General features: G+C 44.6%; 1 protein-coding gene across 3 annotated transcripts in view; it reads left to right on the forward strand.

Annotated features, from left to right (window-relative positions):
- The window catches only part of LOC137438144 (WD repeat-containing protein 26-like), a 74,717-nt gene that overhangs the window by 26,237 nt on the left and 27,416 nt on the right, over positions 1-21,064 (forward strand). For all 3 annotated transcript variants that reach the window (XM_078766545.1, XM_078766543.1, XM_078766544.1), the window contains exons 2-4: positions 300-399; positions 563-619; positions 2,373-2,509. In XM_078766545.1, the coding sequence (XP_078622671.1) occupies positions 319-399; positions 563-619; positions 2,373-2,509 (275 nt within the window). In that variant the 5' untranslated portion in view covers positions 300-318. The remainder of the gene's footprint in view (positions 1-299; positions 400-562; positions 620-2,372; positions 2,510-21,064) is intronic.

Below are 21,064 nucleotides of genomic sequence, written 5' to 3' on the forward strand. Positions count from 1 at the left end.
AGTTCAGAGGGCCGGAGATAGCTCACCTACTGTGCGCGAAAAGTGGGATATTTAACGGATATTTAACGGATATTTAACGCCGGTGCTTGTAGTCGTATCTGGCTTGACGTCTTCCCGATGGATGGAGCACACATTGATGCCTCTCCCTCCTTGAGAAGCACCAGGATGACAGTTCATACTTTGTTCGAGATTCAAATTAGCTTGTTGGTACAATCCTGTCTCTATTCGCAATAAATATCAGCATCGGGGTAATCACGCTGCCTTTGTGCCTGTCCCCAACCCCCGACCTCTTTTCACAGTCACACAGTGGAACTTCTAATGCAAGAAGCCGGTTGCCGACTCGAGCACCCGACAGCAGCCAGGTTCCGCAGCCACGTGATGGAGGGAGAGTGGGAGAAGGTAAAATGTCAGGAGGCTTTCGGCAAATCGATACATATCGCTTCCTTCGCTACCAACACTTGTCTTCCTTTTCACTCAATCCTGTCTGAGTGGTTTGCCATTGTAATTTTATTGTTATACATCAGCAGGAACTTTCGTATACTGAATTGCGATTTGTTCTCAGGCCGAGGCAGACGTCAACGAGCTCAAATCCCTTGTGAAGGTGACTCGGGGCACTCTGGTAAGCTTACTAGGATGAAACGTTTCCTAGTTTTCCAAGTTGTTGATGTACGTACACGATGTGTTTATTTCTCACTTTTAATCCCAATTCTCTGGCTGCCTCCACATAACTTCCTGGACCGCTCACTGGAGTTGCATATGCCACAATAATAAGTATTGCTGTGACCAGAATTGTGCTTTCATTGTGTTGTTCTGACACCAAAACACTCGGTAACAGTACATATGGACACCGTGCCCAAAATTGCAATAGGCCTACACATCTAGTTCCGCATGACACATTTCTTCAAGACGATCCGTCACGGCCCTCGGTGGGTTGGTCACGGGTCACGTTGGTCACGGGTCACGTTGGTCACGGGTCACGTTGGTCACCCTCGGTGGGTTAGTCACGGCCGGGTCACGGTCACGGGTCACGTTGGTCATGGGTCACGGTCACGGTGGGTGGGTCATGGCCCTCGGTGGACACCGTGCCCAAAATTGCAATAGTCCTACACGTCTAGTTCCGCATGACACATTTCTTCAAGAAGATCCGTCGCGGCCCTCGGTGGGTTGGTCACGGGTCACGGTCACGTTGGTCACCCTCGGTGGGTTGGTCACGGGTCACGGCCGGGTCACGGGTCACGTTGGTCACGGGTCACGTTGGTCATGGGTCACGGTCACGGTGGGTGGGTCACGGCCCTCGGTGGACACCGTGCCCAAAATTGCATGAGTCCTACACGTCTAGTTCCGCATGACACATTTCTTCAAGAAGATCCGTCGCGGCCCTCGGTGGGTTGACGATGTGATACGATGAGATTACCTGGTCCTTTTAGCCCCAATTTCTCGCTGCCGCTCCTTCCGATGCCGATGCCGAGCCCGGGTCCTGACGTCCTGCAAGAGTGATCCGTTAATTATTTATCGCCGCGTTGTTTTTCCGTTGCTTAGCGATCTGCAGGCATTCTCCCTCCTGTCGGTGCAAATAGTGCAATGCTTTGTACTTCGAAAGTGATAAACCACGATAATCCGATCCTTGCTTTTGTTGAACTCGATTTCTCATGCATTGACGTTGCATTTTCTTTTTAATCTGTAAAAGGTTTGTTGGTCTTTTTAACTTGCAACAAAAGCTTTTGTTGGCTTTTGTGCACAACGACAAAAGGCAAATGCGGTTGCCCAGATACCATATTGCCTCGGGGCAGGGGGGCGGGGCAAGAAGGGAGGGGGGTGGGGGGGTTGGGGCAAGGAGAGGTGGGGAGGAAACTTTATCGGATAATGGGCCCTGGCTTGTCTAATGACAGACACTATCTTGTGACGACACAAGCAGGACATTCTAGCTTCCCAGTGCGTTTACTCAATAGTAATTACCTCTCGGAAAACCATCACTTTGTGCATCACTGTCTGGAAAATGGGCAGGAGAGCTGCAGGTGAGCATGAATTGATACAATAAGCAAAACAGGTGTTTGTGAGTGCAGTTCTGGGAGCTTTAACTGTCAGTCGAGGTGAATGGTACAAAGCAATACAGATCAGTACCGTGGACCACCACCCATCCTCATGAGGGGAAATGTTGGGGTTACATGGATTTGCAAAAGGTTACATCAACACTGGTCATGAATTGTCGCTTCCAGGGAAAAATATCCATAAACCGGTACAGTCGCTCACTATTAGTCATACTTTGAGGAGTACTTTGGTAAACGCCAATACAATAGAAGTAATACCAGGAAGTCGTAGTTTTAGGAGTGCTTTTTCACGTTTTCTTTGTTTATTTATTTGTTTGTTTTTAGCGCATGCGGTTCCTGGTGTTGGAGCAGAAGTACTTGGAGCTGCTTGAGGATGGGCTTGTGCTGGAAGCCTTGCACGTCTTGCGACACGAACTTACACCCCTAAAGTTTAGCACCGAGAGAATTCACACACTCAGCGGGTATGACCTCAGATACGACCTGCATTCTATTTACTGGATACTAATGACATTTACACGAGGTTGCACTGAATAGTCTTTCCATTTGCTGTACTTCCTCAAAAAGCAAATGAACAAAGTAAGTCTTTTGTGGCAATGTGAACTTACTGGCCATTGGATTTTGGCATGTGCATCTTTTATTGGATGTATATTGGGTTGATCATGTGACCACAGAGTACCATTGCAAAGATCATTTTTCAATTGCTTGGGGTGCAGCTGTGCTGCTGATGCAGTGCCCCCTGTAGGTTAGAGCAGGAATTTGTAATTTGTTCAGGGTGATATCCTGCCTACTCTTCACGATGGACACCGTGGGATGTTTTAACTTGCCTTCTTTATGGCATCTTGTACCAATGGGGGTTGTTCGTCAGATAGAGTCAGATGTATTAGGATGTTCAACTGCCATCAGCAAAGCGATGGGACGTGTCGAGTTCTGGACGCCGGGATGACGTGCGCGTCCAGAGAGGCCGAGCCCAGCGCTAGACGTAACTCCATAATGACGTCCCAGTGAAAGGAGTGTGACAGACAGAGAGACTGACGGATGGATGGAGAAATCCTGCTACTTTAATATAGATGACACCTTCTTTGTCAAAACTTCACATTATGTATTTGCTTCACATGATGTACAGTCATGTGAAAAAGCAAGTACACCCCATATAAAGTTTTGACGTTTTCAACATATTTCAACATGCAGCTATTTGATCTTCATTTCAACAATATTGAAAGATAAAGGTGATATAATATAACAAATATCATGTAACATTTACATTTTGTAGTCCATTGTATAATTTAAATAAACATAAATGCAAATTTCGCATGTGGAAAAAGTAAGTACACCCCGACATTTATCACTACTTCAAATACCTAAAATTAGAATTGGGTGCACCAGCTCAGGTGCAAATGATTAGAACATCCTGAGAGAGGATCTTGGAGGAACCTGTCTTATTTAAACTTCAGACATTTAGTTTGGTTTGCTCTTTGTTGTTGAAGTGTGTGGCGTCACCATGCCTAGATCAAAAGAGCTCTCTTAGGCCTTCAGAAAAAAGGTTATAGATGCCTACGAGTCAGGGAAGGGATTTAAAAAGATCTCCAAACAATTTGAAATCGATCATTTGACTGTCCGGAAGATCATCGGCAAGTGGAGAAGATTCCAAACAACTGCCAACTTGTTCAGGCCAGGCCGCCCCAGCAAGTTCAGCCCGAGAGCAGACCGCAAGATGCTGAAAGAAGTCTCTAAGAACCCTAGAATGTCATCACGGGACCTACAGATAGCTCTTGCCCCTGTTGATGTCAAAGTGCACGAGTCTACCATTAGAAAGAGGCTGCACAAATTTGATCTATATGGGAGGTGTAAAAAAACAACAACACCTTTAGAGGCCATTTTTCCCCGCAAGCGGGGGTTGGCCTTTTTCGGGGACCGTGGTTGTTGTTGTTTTTTTTGGTCCCCTTTTTGAAGCAATGTTTTACGGCCGGATGCCCTTCCTGCCGCCAACCCTGTTTGTCGCCTTTTTACGACACACAGGGAATTACCAGTGAACTGGTACTCAATTAGCCGACCTCGGAAGGATGACAGGCTGAGTCAACCCCCCTGGCGTTAATTCAGCGATCGACCGGGATTCGAACCCAGGATCCTAGGATCCTAAGCCGGCACCCTAGCCGCTAGCCCAACACCAGGGCTATATGGGAGGTGTGCCAGGAGGAAACCTTTGCTGTCCAGAAAGAACATCAGGGCAAGACTAAAGTTTGCCAATGAACACCGAGGTAAAGAACAGCACTTCTGGAACAATGTGCTCTGGACAGATGAGTCAAAGGTAGAGCTATTTGGCCACAGTACCAGAAGACATGTTTGGCGAAAACCAAAGACAGCATTTGACCACAAGAACCTGATACCAACTGTAAAGCATGGTGGTGGAAATATTATGGTTTGGGGCAGCTTTGCTGCATCAGGGCCTGGGCAGCTCACCATCATGGAATCCACTATGAATTCTTCAATGTACCAGAGGGTGCTTGAGGATAATGAGGCCATCTGTCGGAAAGTTGAAGCTCAACCGAAGGTGGACCTTGCAACATGACAATGACCCTAAACATACCAGTAAATGCACCAAGGAATGGCTGAAAAGAAAGAAATGGAGGGTTCTGGAATGGCCAAGTCAAAGCCCGGATCTAAATCCCATCGAGGTGTTGTGGGGGGATTTTAAACGAGCTGTGCATGCAAGAAACCCCTCAAACATCACACAGCTGAAATAATTCTTCACGGAGGAGTGGGCAAAAATTTCTCCCAGTCGATGTCAGAGACTGGTAGACAGTTATAAGAAACGCCAACTTGAGCTTGTTTCTGCCAAAGGGGGCAACCCATGAGAGCCAAGGGTGTACTTACTTTTTCCACATGCGAAATTTGCATTTATGTTTATTTAAATTATACAATGGACTACAAAATGTAAATGTTTCATGGTATTTGTTATATTATATCACCTGTTTATATTATATTTATATTTACCTGGATGGGTTATATTATATATAACCTGGGTGATATTATATCACCTGGAGATGATTTGTAATACTCAGTTCCAGAAAGAGGATAATAAGCTTGTTACATACACGTCAGGTGGGTCGATGACAACCGTTGACTACCTGATGGTGCGTAGGCGAGATAGGGGGCACCTCCGGGACACAAAGGTGATCCCGGGGGAGGAGGAGGCTGTTTCACAGCACCACTTGGTTGTCTGCGACGTAAGGGTGAAAGGTGCGAGGAGAGCTCGGCGGGTGAAGTACCAACCGAGAATGAAGTTGTGGAGGTTGAAAGAGGTGACAGTAAGGGAGGCATTAAAAGAGAGGCTGAGTAGGGTCGAGGATGATGTGGTTGAGCTTGAAAGTGGTTGGATGTCAATGAAAGCTAGTCTGTTGGGAGCCGTTGGTGAGGTATGTGGATGGACAAAAGGACCACCGAGGCACTCGGAAACATGGTGGTGGGATGATGAAGTTGGAAAGAGGATTGATGAGAAGAGGAAGAAGTTCAAGGAGTGGCAGAAGGCGAAGGGTACGGGAGCAGAAACAGCAGAGCATGAAAGTTATAAGGCAGCCAGGAAGGCTGCAAAGAAAGAGGTAGCAAAGGCGCAGGAGGCATGTAGGAAAATGTTCAGAGAATGCTTGGATTCGGAAGAGGGTCAGAAAGCAGTATTCAGGATTGCAAAGCAGACAGCGAAAGAGAGGTGTGATGTGATGAGGGTGAGTTGCTTGAAGGATGAAGTGGGACAAATCGTTGTCGACCCAGATGGAATTAAAGGAAGATGGAAAAGATATATGGAAATGCTGTTGAATACAGAGAATGAATGGGATGGCAACACAGAGAGTAACCCAGTTTTAGGACCGGCAGAGAAGATAACTGAGAAGGAAGTTGAGGAAGCGATAAAAGCAATGAAGGGTAGAAAAGCGGGAGGGCCGACGGGAGTTGTGGGAGATATGTTGAAGGCTGCAGGAAGTTGGGGTGTGAAGAGAATGACAGAGATCTGTAATCTGGTGGTGAAAGAAGGCCGCATTCCAGTGGATTGGGAACTGAGTACCCTCGTCCCTCTATACAAGGGGAAAGGTGACCCTCTGGAGTGTGGCTCGTACCGAGCGATAAAGTTATTGGAGCATGGAATGAAGGTATTGGAAAGGGTGTTGGAGAGGAGGATAAGGAAGAAAGTGAAGATCGACGAAATGCAGTTTGGATTCATGCCAGGAAGAGGAACGACAGACGGGCTTTTCATTGTGAGGCAGTTGCAGGAGAAGTACATGGAAAAGAGGAAGAAGTTGTTTCTTGGGTTTGTTGATCTGGAGAAAGCATTCGATCGGGTTCCACGCAAAGTATTGACATGGGCATTGAGGAAGTTAGGAGTGGAGGAATGGTTGATCAGAGTAGTGATGGAAATGTACAAAAGAGCGCGCACAGCTGTAAGGACGAAGGACGGGAACAGTGGTGAGTTTGAGGTGAAGGTGGGAGTGCATCAGGGGTCGGTACGAAGTCCACTACTATTTGTAGCTGTGATGGAGGTGCTGGCTCAGAACGTAAAGGAGGGTTTACCGTGGGAGTTGTTGTATGCAGATGATCTGGTGTTGATTGCGGAAAGTATGGATGGACTGAAGGAAAAGATGAACACGTGGAAGGAATGTATGGAGACAAAAGGTCTGAAGGTGAATATCGGAAAGACGAAGGTGATGGCAAGTGGTAAAGCATGTGGTGAGGTGGAAAGAACTGGGAAGTGGCCCTGTGCTGTGTGTAGGAAGGGTGTCGGAGTGAACTTCATTCAGTGTACAATGTGCGCCGAGTGGGTTCATCAAAAATGTAGTGGTCTGAGAGGGTCATTAACCAGTGTGGCAGCTACATTCAAATGTAAGGTGTGCACAGAGGGAGCTGCGGATGGAGGAAATGTTGAGTTGGATCTTGGAGACGGCGTGAAGCTGGAAGGTGTGAAAACATTTTGCTACCTCGGAGACATGCTGAATGGAGAAGGTGGATCAGACTCGGCAACGGTTGCTCGAGTGAGATGTGCATGGAAGAAGTTTCGGGAATTGAGTGGCGTGTTGATGATGAGGGGAGTGTCGTTGAAGCTGAAGGGAAAGGTGTATGCTGCATGTGTGAGAAGTGTTATGATTTATGGGAGCGAGACATGGGTAATGAACGTAGAGCAGCAAGGAAGGTTGGAAAGGGTGGAAATGCGAATGGTTCGACGGATGTGCGGAGTATCGTTGAGAGAGAGGAAGACAAATGATGAATTGCGAAAGATGATGGGAATAGAGCCTGTGATTGATGCTGTGAAGAGGAACAGGTTGAGATGGTTTGGTCATGTGTTGAGGAAGGATGAAAGTGACTGGTTGAGAAGAGTGATGGAAATGAATGTAGAAGGAAGTAGAAGACGCGGAAGACCGAGAAAGACTTGGCTAAAGATGGCGGAAGAGGAAATGCGGGCAAGGGGGTTAACAAGGAGAGATGCAGAAAATAGGGCAAAATGGAGAAGATTGTCATGGGGACCGCAAGGCTAACCCCCGCTCTAGCAAGGAAAATGGCCTTTAAAATGCATGTTGTGTTGTTGTATATCACCTTTATCTATCAATATTGTTGAAATGAAGATCAAATAGCTGTATGTTGAAATATGTTGAAAAAGTCAAAACTTTACATGGGGTGTACTTACTTTTTCACATGACTGTATGATCGCAATGGAAAATTTCACATGGGCATCTTTAATGTCATTGATTTGATTAAGGTGCTCTAGATGCTCTAGATGCTCTAGATGCTCTAGATGTCAGCACATGCTCTGGATGTCGGCCTCTCTGCTGCGGCCAGACTTTGATTCAATGGGAAAAATTGTTTCTTAATCTGACACATTCGGCTGCAGTGAGGAAATGGATTTTGTCAGTTATTGCCGTTTTGAGATAATCTATGGATTGTGGCCTTCCTCGGTAGAAGTTGTCACTAATACTCCAGGAGCTTCGTCAACAAAATAGGATAACCCACACGAATCCAACAGAATTGCTATATCTCTGCTGAGGAAGTCGCCGGAGGCATTATATTGTGTTTTTGTGTTGTCCGTCCGGCTATGGAATGTTCGTCCATGATAGGTTTTTGTTACCATGATAACTTAAGAACGGCTGAAGGGATCTAAGTCAAACTTGGTACAAGTATGTATAATGATGCAAAGATAAACTGATGACATTATGAGGTCAAAGGACAGAGGGTCTGTTGCTGTGCTAAATTTGGATTTTGACCAAACTTGGTATCATATACATTTTAATATATATTTATATATATATATATATACACAGACTTGGCATTTAATATGGAATATTTTTTTAGCCGCGTCGCAGACGCTGCTCATAGAGTGCCCTCTGCTGTTGTTCTTGTACTTGTTCTTGTTCTTCTTCTTGTTCTTGTTGTTCTTGCAGAGAAGACAAAACCTCAAAGCTCCACCCATTCTGGGAACCATAGCTCCACCCATTGTGGGAGAGGCTTCATATAAACAAATATCCACCATTTTATTAACTCGCATAGCTTTGAGGCCTGTTTTGTAGGCCCGTGGTGTCTTGCTCACTCACAGAGTTTTCTTTCAAATCAAATTCGATATATCATTTCATTTTTCATAGTCGCTAACATAGTTTTAGACTTGGTTGAAAAAAAACGGGAAGAAAATCCGATGAAAGTTGCCCTTTATAGAACGAAATGAATTCTCAAAGGCCTGTAACTTCAAGTCCATTGAGATATATTTTGTTTAAATCGCGGCATGGTCAGTCATACACCGCCCGAAATAACAGACGGGAAAATGCCGAGATATATTTAAAAATTCGTCCATTTGATGACAATCGTCACGATGAAATATTTAATTTATACGTCGTCACAATAATGTGGAGAGAGGAGCATAGCTTCGTTCACGTGTCGCCACACATGGGAAATTGCCGAGATATATTTTTTTAAAATCGCGGCATGGTCAGTCATACTGAAGCGATATAGTCATACTGAAGTCATACTGATATAGATATAGTCATACTGAAGTCATACTGAAGCGATATCTCGACAAACCAACAACCACCTGAAATAACAGACGGGAAAATGCCGAGATATATTTAAAAATTCGTCCATTTGATGACAATCGTCACGATGAAATATTTAATTTATACGTCGTCACAATAATGTGGAGAGAGGAGCATAGCTTCGTTCACGTGTCGCCACACATGGGAAATTGCCGAGATATATTTTTTTTAAATCGCGGCATGGTCAGTCATACACCGCCTGAAATAACAGACGGGAAAATGCCGAGATATATTAAAAACTAGCCGAAACCCGTGGAACATCCACGGAAGGGAGGATGTGGTGTATGGATAGAGTGTACCAATATGGATGGCATAGGGGATTTGCTTGTCCGAGTAAGAGTTAGGAAGAAAGATGAGAATGAAGAGTGCGTATATGAACAACGTATTTATTGCAATCTACTTAAATGACAACGCTACGATATACTTTTGAAAAATGAATGGATTCGTAATAGGAATCGGCATAGCACCACTCTGGCCATTTTTTATGAGACTATATGGTGTGGGTTAGATTTGTGTGAACAAAATCAAGAGAAAGGCGACACTTTGTAGAATCCAACTTACACTGTGTATAAAGTGTCACCTCCTGACTTTGTATTTTATATTGTTAGAGACAAAACAAACACTAAATAACATAGCCACATACCAAAAACGTGTATTTTCAATTTTCACTTGTGCAAAAATGCTACTCACAATTACATCGCCTGTGCGTCGGCCTGTGATTGCGCCAGAGAGTTGGCCTGTGAGTCAACTTCCTTTCCAATGTCTGCAAGAGTTGAAATACTGATTGTGCATGTGTAAAATTATATGAAAGAAGAACATGCATATCAATAGACGATGCCATTGAAAAGGAGCGCAGCTGTCAATAGAAAAGGATGTCTGACTTATCAATTTGACATTATTGCACAGGAAATGACAAACAAAGAAACAGTTCATTTCCATCGGGTAATATTATGATGAGAGATCAGCCGATACCTTTATTATGTCCATCAGCATCCATGGCACTTAGGAAAAAAAAATACGTGGCATCAGCCAGCCGCAGCCAACTATCACGTACCGTCTCAAAGTCAATGCCATCCTTTTATCTCTTCGTATACACCTCACTGATTTCTACCTTATCGTGAACAGGGTAAAGCCTACTTTGATAATCATGAACGGTGGCAGATGCAGGAGCGAAACGTAAGCGTAGGCCTCGGCCCTACCTATCCAGTTGTTGTTTCCGTTGTGTAAGGGGGGGAAAAAACAAACATTTTGGCCTCAGACCTTTGAGAGTACGTCGTTCCGTGAACTTTTTGAACGGGCCTCGTATGCCATGCTTCGTCAACGTTGGGTTGTTTTTAAATGATTTGAAGGATTAACTTAAGCACCGTGAATAGAGCAGATACTGATGGGCTGCTGATCGGTTTCACTTCGTTGTTATCACAGTATATGGAAGAAATTATGGTAAACCCACCTGATGAGGTTAGCGTACACCGCCATCGATGACACCGGCACAAATGGCGGAACAGATGGATTCTTCTTCATCGCATTGCATCGCATTCTCTTCCTGTGAAACGGTTTCATAGAACTGTGTCGTTTATGTACATTTTTAGCCGCGTCGCAGACGCTGCTCATAGAGTGCACTCTGCTGTTGTTGTTGTTACCACGTCTTCTTCTTCTTCTTCTTCTTCTTCTTCTTGTTGTTCTTGCAGAGAAGACAAAACCTCAAAGCTCCACCCATTCTGGGAACCATAGCTCCACCCATTCTGGGAGAGCCTTCATATAAACAAATATCCACCATTTTATTAACTCGCATAGCTTTGAGGCCTGTTTTGTAGGCCCGTGGTGTCTTCCTCTCACACAGTTTTCTTTCAAATCAAATTCGATATATCATTTCATTTTTCACAGTCGCCAACATAGTTTTAGACTCGGTTGAAAAAAAACGGGAAGAAAATGCGATGAAAGTTGCCCTTTATAGAACGAAATGAATTCTCAAAGGCCTGTAACTTCAAGTCCATTGACATTTTTTTTTTTTAAATCGCGGCATGCTCAGTCATACACCGCCCGAAATAAGAGACGGGAAAATGCCGAGATATATATATTTAGTTTAAATCGCGGCATGCTCAGTCATACACCGCCCGAAATAACAGACGGGAAAATGCCGAGATATATTAAAAATTCGTCCATTTGATGACAATCGTCACGATGAAATATTTAATTTATACGTCGTCACAATAATGCGGAGAGAGGAGCATAGCTTCGTTCACGTGTCGCCACATACGGGAAATTGCCGAGATATATATTTTTTTACATCGCGGCATGGTCAGTCATACACCGCCTGAAATAACAGACGGGAAAATGCCGAGATATCTATCTATAATTCCAGTAATCTCTGTGTGTATGTATGTATGTATGTATGTATGTATGTATGTATGTATGTATGTATGTCTGTGACCGCTGTTTCTCGACAACCACGGGTCCGATATACTTTAAACTTGCCAGGTATATTGCTGGGGACCCGAGGATGTGCCTTTTCAAGGTTTGAAATTAATCGGACAAGTAGTTACCGAGCTATGTCCAAAAAACGATTCAACCAATCAGAGAGCAGCGAGCTATCACGTGTGCCGAACGTGGCGAACAGACTCTGCCTCGGACGGCACATTTGAGAGCGTATTCATTTATTTCACGTTGGCAAACTATGTTGGCGTTAAACTATGTTTTAAAACTAATTAAAACTAATTTGCGATTCATCGTAACTGCGATTTGCGACCTTCCGGACAGTGAAGACTTCACTTCCGGCAGCCAATCACAGAACGAGCCGAGCCGAGCGCGTGCGCCATTACGGTTCGTAATTCGATTTCTTCCGGAGAAAATAATAATTTCTCGATTTCTTATGCGCATTATTTCTCCCAATTCAGTCAGAGCGAAGGGCGGAAGCGAAGAGCGTTGTTTTTTTTGTTTACGGGCGTACGGGCGGGGTAGAGCGTACGGGTAGCGTTTTTTTTTTTTTTTGGCAAGGAACGGGCACCCACGTACGGGTACCCTAGTATTAAAAATTCGTCCATTTGATGACAATCGTCACGATGAAATATTTAATTTATACGTCGTCACAATAATGTGGAGAGAGGAGCATAGCTTCGTTCACGTGTCGCCACACACGGGAAATTGCCGAGATATATATTTTTTAAAATCGCGGCATGGTCAGTCATACACCGCCTGAAATAACAGACGGGAAAATGCCGAGATATATTAAAAATTCGTCGCCACACACGGGAAATTGCCGAGATATATTTTCACTTTGCACAAAAATAACATCAAGTAATCGAATCAATAGGAATGTCCTGTGCTTATAACATCGACGTTATAGGCACAGCTGCATCTAGGCATTGTGTAACATCGACGCGGCTTTTGTTTTAATTAAAACTTTTTGTACTTGTTATTTTATTACATTCACGTAGTTTCACATTCTTGACTTCGTGGAGCTTCAATCTTTTGTGGTTCAAAAAAATAAAATAAAGATGGATTCTTCTTCATCGCATCGCATTCTCTTCCTGTGAAACTGTTTCTCCATTTAACGTTTCCAAAATCAAAACTTCAAAAACTTCTTCACTTCGATTCGAAAAAACTTCAAACTTCAAAAAACGTTTCCAAAACGTCACTCCATTTAACTTTATTAAAATGACGATAAAGACCATTTGACCCATCGCCTTCGCCCAGCAGACGCCAATACGATGGTGTCGTAAGATGGCGTCGTATCGGCCGATAATCGGATGCTTTTGGGTCCCAAAGTCGGCGAATTCAGATTTTTCGAGTATGGCTGTACGTGATAAACAAAGAGCGCGGTTCGTAGATGGAAAATGCATTAGTGCCGTGGGCATGGGGTCACTGGGTGCGGCGTAAAAGGGATAACAAAGTCGAGTCCTTACGGTATTATTATATAGATTCGTCGCCACACACGGGAAATTGCCGAGATATATTTTCACTTTGCACAAAAATAACATCAAGTAATCGAATCAATAGGAATGTCCTGTGCCTATAACATCGACGTTATAGGCACAGCTGCATCTAGGCATTGTGTAACATCGACGCGGCTTTTGTTTTAATTAAAACTTTTTGTACTTGTTTTCCTTGACTTGGGTTTACTTTCTTAACTCAGTATATCAATCTGGTGAGTTTCTTTTACACTTTGGTGATTTATTTGTTAAAAGAACCATGTCACTGATTGTCTGTCGCAGCAAGAAGTCAACAACAGGATTATATCACAGGTGGCGTGGCAAAATGTACGGACAGGTGCATTTGATGATTTGCTTCACAGTCGGGTATACAAGGGTTGTTGCGTTCTGTATTCGTGGAAAACAACTGCTGCACGTCTCCCAAAGTCATTGCCGCTTCCTCTGGAGATGGTCCGTCAACTCGACAATGCTGTTTGTTATGGAGTGGTGGCTTTACGAAATTACGGCATGAAACGGCGTGCTATTGCTCGGCAGTATGGCATCACTCAAGGTCAGGTGTCAAAGATCCTGAAACGAAATGCTCAGAGGGGTGTCCCCACTCCAATACCAATAGTGGGGCAGATATGTGAAAAAGATGTTCATTTCCGGCAGAAAGTGTGAAATTTCGCATACAGGGGTATTTTGGGGCGCTGATTTCAAAAATTGGCGGATCCAAGAGATCTAACCAATGGACCGGCCGCCATTTTGAATTCCAATATGGCTGCCAAGACGAAATGTTGAAATTCCCTATCTTGGGTTCTAAATGACCTGTGGCGCTGAAATTTGGTACACAAGGGTATGTTGACATGCTGAGTTCAATAATGCAATAATTTGAAATGTCTGACAAACGGTATGGCCGCCATTTTAAATTCCAATATGGCCACCAAGACAAACATCGATGTTTTCATTGCTTTAATAGCACAGTGTACGGTAATGTCATAATGTTAAATCATTTGAGCATTATTATGATAACTGGAAAATTGTTGCATCTCAAATCTACTGATGGGTTTGTAATTTTGTCGAAGGCAGTAGAAATTTGGGAAATTCAGCGCCCCAAAATACCCCTGTCTGTGAAATTTAACACTTTCTGCCGGAACTGAACATTCACATGACATTCCAATAATTTATTTTTTTAATGTTTTTTCTCTTTCAGATCCAATGTCGAAATCAAAGAAAACATCGTCAACAATTCCAATGCCAACAGACTGGAACATTTGCGCTCTTTGCCAGAAACATTCTGAAAATGAACCACTAAGAGATGCACGTAAGGGCAGCAATCAGTCGTGTCTAGACGTCTACGAGAATCTTGCTCAAAATCTCAAGGCATTGAATGATTTAGGTGCCTTGCCTTGCGGGATAAACATTTCCCGACTAGATGATGGTTGCGGTATTGCAGAAACCCTAGCTGCGCATGCTGCCAAATGGCACAAAAACTGTTATGTGCAGTGCAGCAGCTCTCGTGTGGCCAGGGCTGAATCAAGGGAAAGAAAGCAAAGTTCAGACCTTAAACTTGGTGAAGAAACTTACTCGCCTGTTAAGAAAAGACTCAGAACAAGTTTCAAATCTCCATCCGTTGAACAGAGTACTGCTAGCACATGTTTCTTTTGTGATAGAATTATCAGTAATGAAGAAATAGTCCACAGAGCGGCAACAAAAAATGTAGATTCCAATGTTCGATTGATGGCAACAGAATTGAGGGATACAAAACTCCTGGCTAGATTGTCTGTAGGTGATATGACGGCATCAGATGCTGTTTATCACAAGAAGTGCATGACTGTTCTCCACACTCGATACAGATCATTTGTAAGAAAGAATGAGGAAGCCAGTTCAAGTGAAAATATGCCACCAGAATCAGTAGCTTTGGCCGAATTGATAGCCTATTTGGAAGAAATGAAGTGTACAGATGACAGTTACACTTTCAAGTTAGCCGATCTCACAAAGCTTTATACAGAACGTCTGGCACAACTGGGAGGTGATATCTCAAAGAGGATTAATTCAACTCACCTTAAGGACAAGCTTCTCAGACACCTTCCGCAACTTGAGGCACATAAGAGCAACCATGAAGTGGCACTGTCATTCAAAGAGGACATTGGTGAAGCTTTATTGCATGCTTGTAGACAAAGCTCTGACAACGACGCGGTCATTCTCATGAGAGCTGCCCAGATTGTGCGCAAAGATATTTTGCAAAAGCAATACCAATTCAATGGATCCCTAGTTAACGAATCATATAACAACTCACCACCATCATTGGCAGCGTTGATGGAAATGATTCTTGCTGGTACAAACATACAAAAACAAAACGCAAACAACAAGGGAGGCGTCTCTGTGCAATCCTTAACTCAACTTGTAACATTCAACACTATGAAACGAGGAAGGTTGGAAACTACAGCAGTACGTCACAATTTGAAACGTGAAACATCACTGCCACTTTACCTGGGTCTTCTCATTCATAGCAAAACAAGGAAACGGGATCTCGTTGACGTTCTTTTTCAACATGGTTTGTGTGTTTCCTATGATCGCATACTGGAGGTATCCACAGATGAGGCCAACAGAGTCATAGAAATATACAAACATGACGGCGTTGTGTGTCCAACAAAATTGCGAAGTGGAATATTCACAACAGGCAACCTAGACAACATAGATCACAACCCATCATCAGCATCAGCACAAAGTTCATTTCATGGAACTGCGTTATCACTGACGCAACATGTTTCACATGACAAAAGTGGCAGCATTCGAAATCATGAGAATGTCACTGAGAATGAGAACAAACAGCGCTCCAAAACCATAGCCGCCCTTCCTGCATCTTACAGTGATGTGCCTCCTGAAACATTTCCAACTAATAATCCCATTCCAAGAAAACCAAAAGGTCCATCCACTCCAAGTGTGTCCTCCGGAATACAGGACAAAGAAAGTCAGTGGCTTTCGTTTGTACAAAGTCTGCAGGAGAAGGAAGGTCTTGAGAGTGAAGATAATATCTCCTGGTCAACATACATGGCAAATCTGCAGGTTGAAGTTCCTCGGCCTCCTGCAATTACAGGACTGCTACCTCTGTTCCGCGAGAGTGCTCACACATTGGCAATGGTGAAGCATGGAATGAATTTAATCAAGCAGGCGACAGAACTAGTAAACCGCGGACAAGTTCCAGTTCTGACCGTTGATCAACCACTCTATGCAATTGCAAAGAAGATTCAATGGACTTGGCCAGGTATATATGGTGAAGACAAGTTTGTTGTGATGATGGGAGGACTTCATGTAGAGATGGCCTTGTTGAAAGCGATCGGCAGCTTCCTGGAGGGGAGTGGCTGGGCAAGTGTAATGACCAGTGCTGGTGTAACAACAGAGGGAAGAGCAGATAGTCTTCACAAAGGTTCGCAAATATCGAGGTCACAATGGGCACACCAAGTCACAGTAGCGGCGTTGTACGCTCTGCAGCGAAAGGCATACGATGACTACCGGAAAACATGTGAAACTGAAGATTTACAATCATTTGATCTTTGGAGCAAGAAGATGGCTACAAAGTACCCCCAGTTTTGCTACTGGAATAAAGTCCTGCAGTTGGAGTGTCTTCTCTTGGCATTCATAAGATCACAACGGGAAGCCAACTACACGCTCTATGTGGAGACTCTCACGGCGATCATTCCGTGGATGTTTGCCATGGACCATTACCATTACGCCAGATGGTTGACAGTGCATGTAACAGACCTTCAGGAACTTTCAAACGATTCCATGGATATCCATCGTGAATTTGTCAAGGGGAACTTTGTCACTCAGAAGTCATCACACAAGTTCTCTGCTATGGCACACGATCAGATACACGAACAGCAGAACGCTTATGTGAAAGGTGATGGTGGAGTCATTGGAATTACTGAGAATGAAGGGGCTCTTCGCCGGTGGATGGTAGCTGGTGCAGAAATAGCCAGAATCCTGAATGAGTTTGAGGACCAGTTTCAAAGACAGAGGCAAACTGATGTCCGCCACCACGAACAATTGCCTAGTGTCCAGAAATCCTTTGCATCAGATCTCAATAATGCAATCAGTTCCTTTGAAAAACTTGGAAACCCGTTTGCGGAAGACAGTAATGACTTGTATGTGCTTGACACAAAGGTCATCATGCCTGATGAAGTGATAGCCGCAGTGCGATCCATGGAGGACACTGGCAAAACACAATTTGACGGATTTGTGGGGCAGCGAATCAAGGATCCTTCTGACAATTTCTATGATAGCATTTCAAAGAACAATCTGCCACTGTTGAAATCGAAGCCCAAGAAAACACCTGGAAAGTCTGAGGCGAAGATTACACGTATGAAAAGTAATGTGGAGCTCTTCTCACGAATGTACATTTCTTGCCAAACTAGAGATGGTGATCTTAACACATTTTATGAATATGAGTGTCATGGGTGGCCACCTGCATTGGCTGAAGGTATCAATACAATGCGGCCACCAACCGGCAAGGCTGATCTTTTGCCCTGTTTGGAAGCTTTAGCACAACGTCCTCGTGATGCGCCCAAAGGAGAAGTTCGTATTTTCGATGGGGCTGCCTTAGTCCATCATTTGGAGCCTAAGAAGTGCAACAGTGTGATCAGGACATTTGGTGACTATGCACAGAAACAGGTCCTTCCGTACATTGCCCGAAAGTTAAATGAGGGGACTGTGATGCGTGTTGATGTGGTGTGGGACACCTACAGAACGGACAGTCTCAAAGAAGGCACCAGGCTTGGTCATGGCACTGGCATACCACTCCATGTGACTGAAGACATCCGTGCCACGAAACTGGAGCAGCTTCCTTCGTGTAGATTCCAACAAAAAGACATTATTCAGTTTCCTTGCTGATTCCCTGCAAACGATGCCTATTCCAGAGGGAAAAACACTTCTTACAACCTTAGAAGAAGAGGTTAAATCAAAGCCCCCTTCTGATGTTTCTCAAATTCAACCATGTACGCATGAAGAGGCTGATTCACGAATGATGCTACATGCTTGGCATGCATATCAGCATAGTGTAGCAGCATAGCAAACCTGTTGTGCATTTTGTGATACAAGCACCAAATTTGGTACACTAGTAGACTATCATATTATGAAAAGATCTGGATATTGGGCCATCTCAGATTCAGAGATTTGATTTTTGCAAGATTTCGATTCGATTGGGATCGAAGAGAACACCTTCTTCGTCTTCTGTACAGTGAAGTTGCCAGCCCTGAATTCTCTGGCTACATCTGGGTGCTTCATTGGGAGTGCAACCGTGTCCCTCAGGTGAACAGGGACCCACCTGGCATAGTGTGTGTGGTCTAAGGCATGGAACCATGGGACCAGTTCCGTCAGGGCATCAAGGTACGTCGTGAATGAAGCCTGCCGCAGAGAACGCACGTAGACCAGTACCAACATCTCTAGTTCCAGCACAGTTGCCCAGTACTGAAAGTTGGGAATGTCTTCTCCTCTCTGGTGACACCAGTCTTCGAACTCAGGCAGGTCTTCTGCATCATCAGCATATGTCATACAGTGGCGTTCATACGCACGGTGTTGCAGGATGTGCAGTGCCGCTGCAGTGATTTGATGAGCTCTTCTTGTGCGGGTGACGTGGGCAGCTCGTAGGAAGCAGTCGGCCGTCCCTGGCGTTGCAATCTCAGCTTGCAAAATCTGCAAATCTTGCAAAAATCAAATCTCTGAATCTGAGATGGCCCAATATCCAGATCTTTTCATAATATGATAGTCTACTAGTGTGCCAAATTTGGTGCTTGTATCACAAAATGCACAATTCTTTTGAATATTTGGGCTAAGCCGCCCCACTAGCAGGGGTACAGAAGTATCGTCATTCATGCAACAGACACGGATGTGGTTGTGTTGGCTATCGCAATGGCAAGCATTATGGACGGTTGTGCAATGTGGTTGGCATTTGGACATGGAAACTATTTCAGGCACATTGCTGCTCACACTATTGCGACTCACATTGGCCCTGAACGCTCATGGGGGCTTCTATTCCTGCAAACTGTTTCCGGATGCGATACTGTTTCTGCCATATGTGGGATTGGCAAAAAGACTGTGTGGAGCATATGGAATTCCATGCCAAACTTGGGGGAGGTCTTCAATCATCTCTCACATGCACCAGCGGAAGTAACAGATGATGACATGGACAACATAGAGAGGTTCTTCGTTGTTCTGTACCGTAGAACTTCTCCTCTGAAGAAAGTGAATGAAGCACGCAAGCAGCTGTTTGCTCAGGGAAATCGGCAATCGGAAAATATTCCACCGACAAAAGAGGCACTGCGTCAACATGTGAAGAGGGCAGTCTTTCAGGCCGGTCACATCTGGGGACAGTCCCAAATTGCTAACCCAGAGCTGCCTTCACCTGCAGATTGGGGATGGGCTAAAAATGCAGATGATGTCTGGCATCCATTTTGGACAGTAATGCCAGAGGCGTCAAAAGGGTGCCGAGAGCTGATCAAGTGCAAGTGTAAAAAACGGTGTGCTGGAAATTGCAAATGTGCTGCTGCTAATCTACCATGCACAGAACTATGTTTCTGCTCTGGACAATGCTTCCGAGATGAGCAGTAGGAGAAGTAAAACGGATGGAAAAAAGCTTGCAGCATGTTACGGCTGCCAACTGGTACGAAATATACTTTGAAATGAGCTCTTTGACTTGTTATATGATTTGTCAACTAGGGATCCATTGAATTGGTATTGCTTTTGCAAAGAACCCGGGATTTTCAACATTTCGTCTTGGCGGCCATATTGGAATTCAAAATGGCGGCCATACCATTTGTCAGACATTTCAAATTATTGCCTTATTGAACTCAGCATGTCAACATACCCTTGTGTACAAAATTTGAGCACCACAGGTCATTTAGAACCCAAGATAGGGATTATCAACATTTCGTCTTCGCAGCCATATTGGAATTCAAGATGGCGGCCTGTCCATTGGTCAGACCTCTTGGATCCGCCAATTTTTGAACTCAGCATGTCAAAATACCCCTGTATGCAAAATTTCAAACTTTCTGCCGGATGTGAACATCTCGTGCAATTTTTGTTACATATCTGCCCCACTACAAGGCCTGGACGTCCCCGCAGAACCACAAGGAGGGATGATTGCCAGCTGCACCGGTTAGTCCGCAATGGCCGTACCAAGACAGCTAATCGGCTTAGGTTTGAGTGGCAGCAACTGACAAATGTGCCTGTATCCAGAAGGCTAGTCAACCAACGACTGGTTCAAGCAGGCTATCGTGCCAGGCGTCCCCTGAGAAAGCCACACCTGCCCAGACAACACCGCCAGCGCCGATTGCAGTGGGCCAGAGAGCACCGTCGATGGCAGCCAGGACACTGGAATCACGTGATCTTCAGTGACGAGTCTAGATTTCTGGTCTATCGTCAAGATGGCCGCGTCCGAGTGCGCAGACAAGTGCATGAAGCCTACAACAAAGAATGTATAGTGCCAAGAGTCCAAGCTGGAGGTGGTGGGGTGACCGTTTGGGCTGCTTTTCATGCAGGGGGCAAAACTGACCTGGTTGTTCTGAATGGAAACCTGAACCAGTTCAAGTACAGGGCCATTCTGGAAGAAACATTGCTTCCATTTGCTCGTGCAGCCTTTCGAGGAAACTTTGTCTTCCAAGATGACAATGCACGGCCTCATCGTGCTCGCGTGATCCAACACTTTCTTGCTGACAGTGGTGTAGAGCATATGGAGTGGCCTGCCATGTCCCCGGATATGAATCCGATGGAGAACTTGTGGGCAGAATTAACGCATCAAATCGACCACTTGGACCAGCAGCCCACCTCTGTGCGTGAATTGCAGCAGGCTATTGTCACTGCATGGCAAGCGATTCCTGTCCAAACCTTGGCAAATCTCGTGAACAGCATGCCTCAACGTGTACGTGCTCTCCTGAATGCTCTGGGGGGGTTACACGAAGTACTGAACTGTAATTTTACTGTGCGTAATCCCAGTCGTAATTTAACTTTTGTTTTTGTTTAAAAAAAATTTGGCTAATGTGCAAAATAAAGA

Source organism: Myxine glutinosa, chromosome 12, assembly GCF_964187855.1.
Source record: "Myxine glutinosa chromosome 12, kmMyxGlut1.1, whole genome shotgun sequence".
Classification (NCBI taxonomy): Eukaryota; Metazoa; Chordata; class Myxini; order Myxiniformes; family Myxinidae; genus Myxine; species Myxine glutinosa.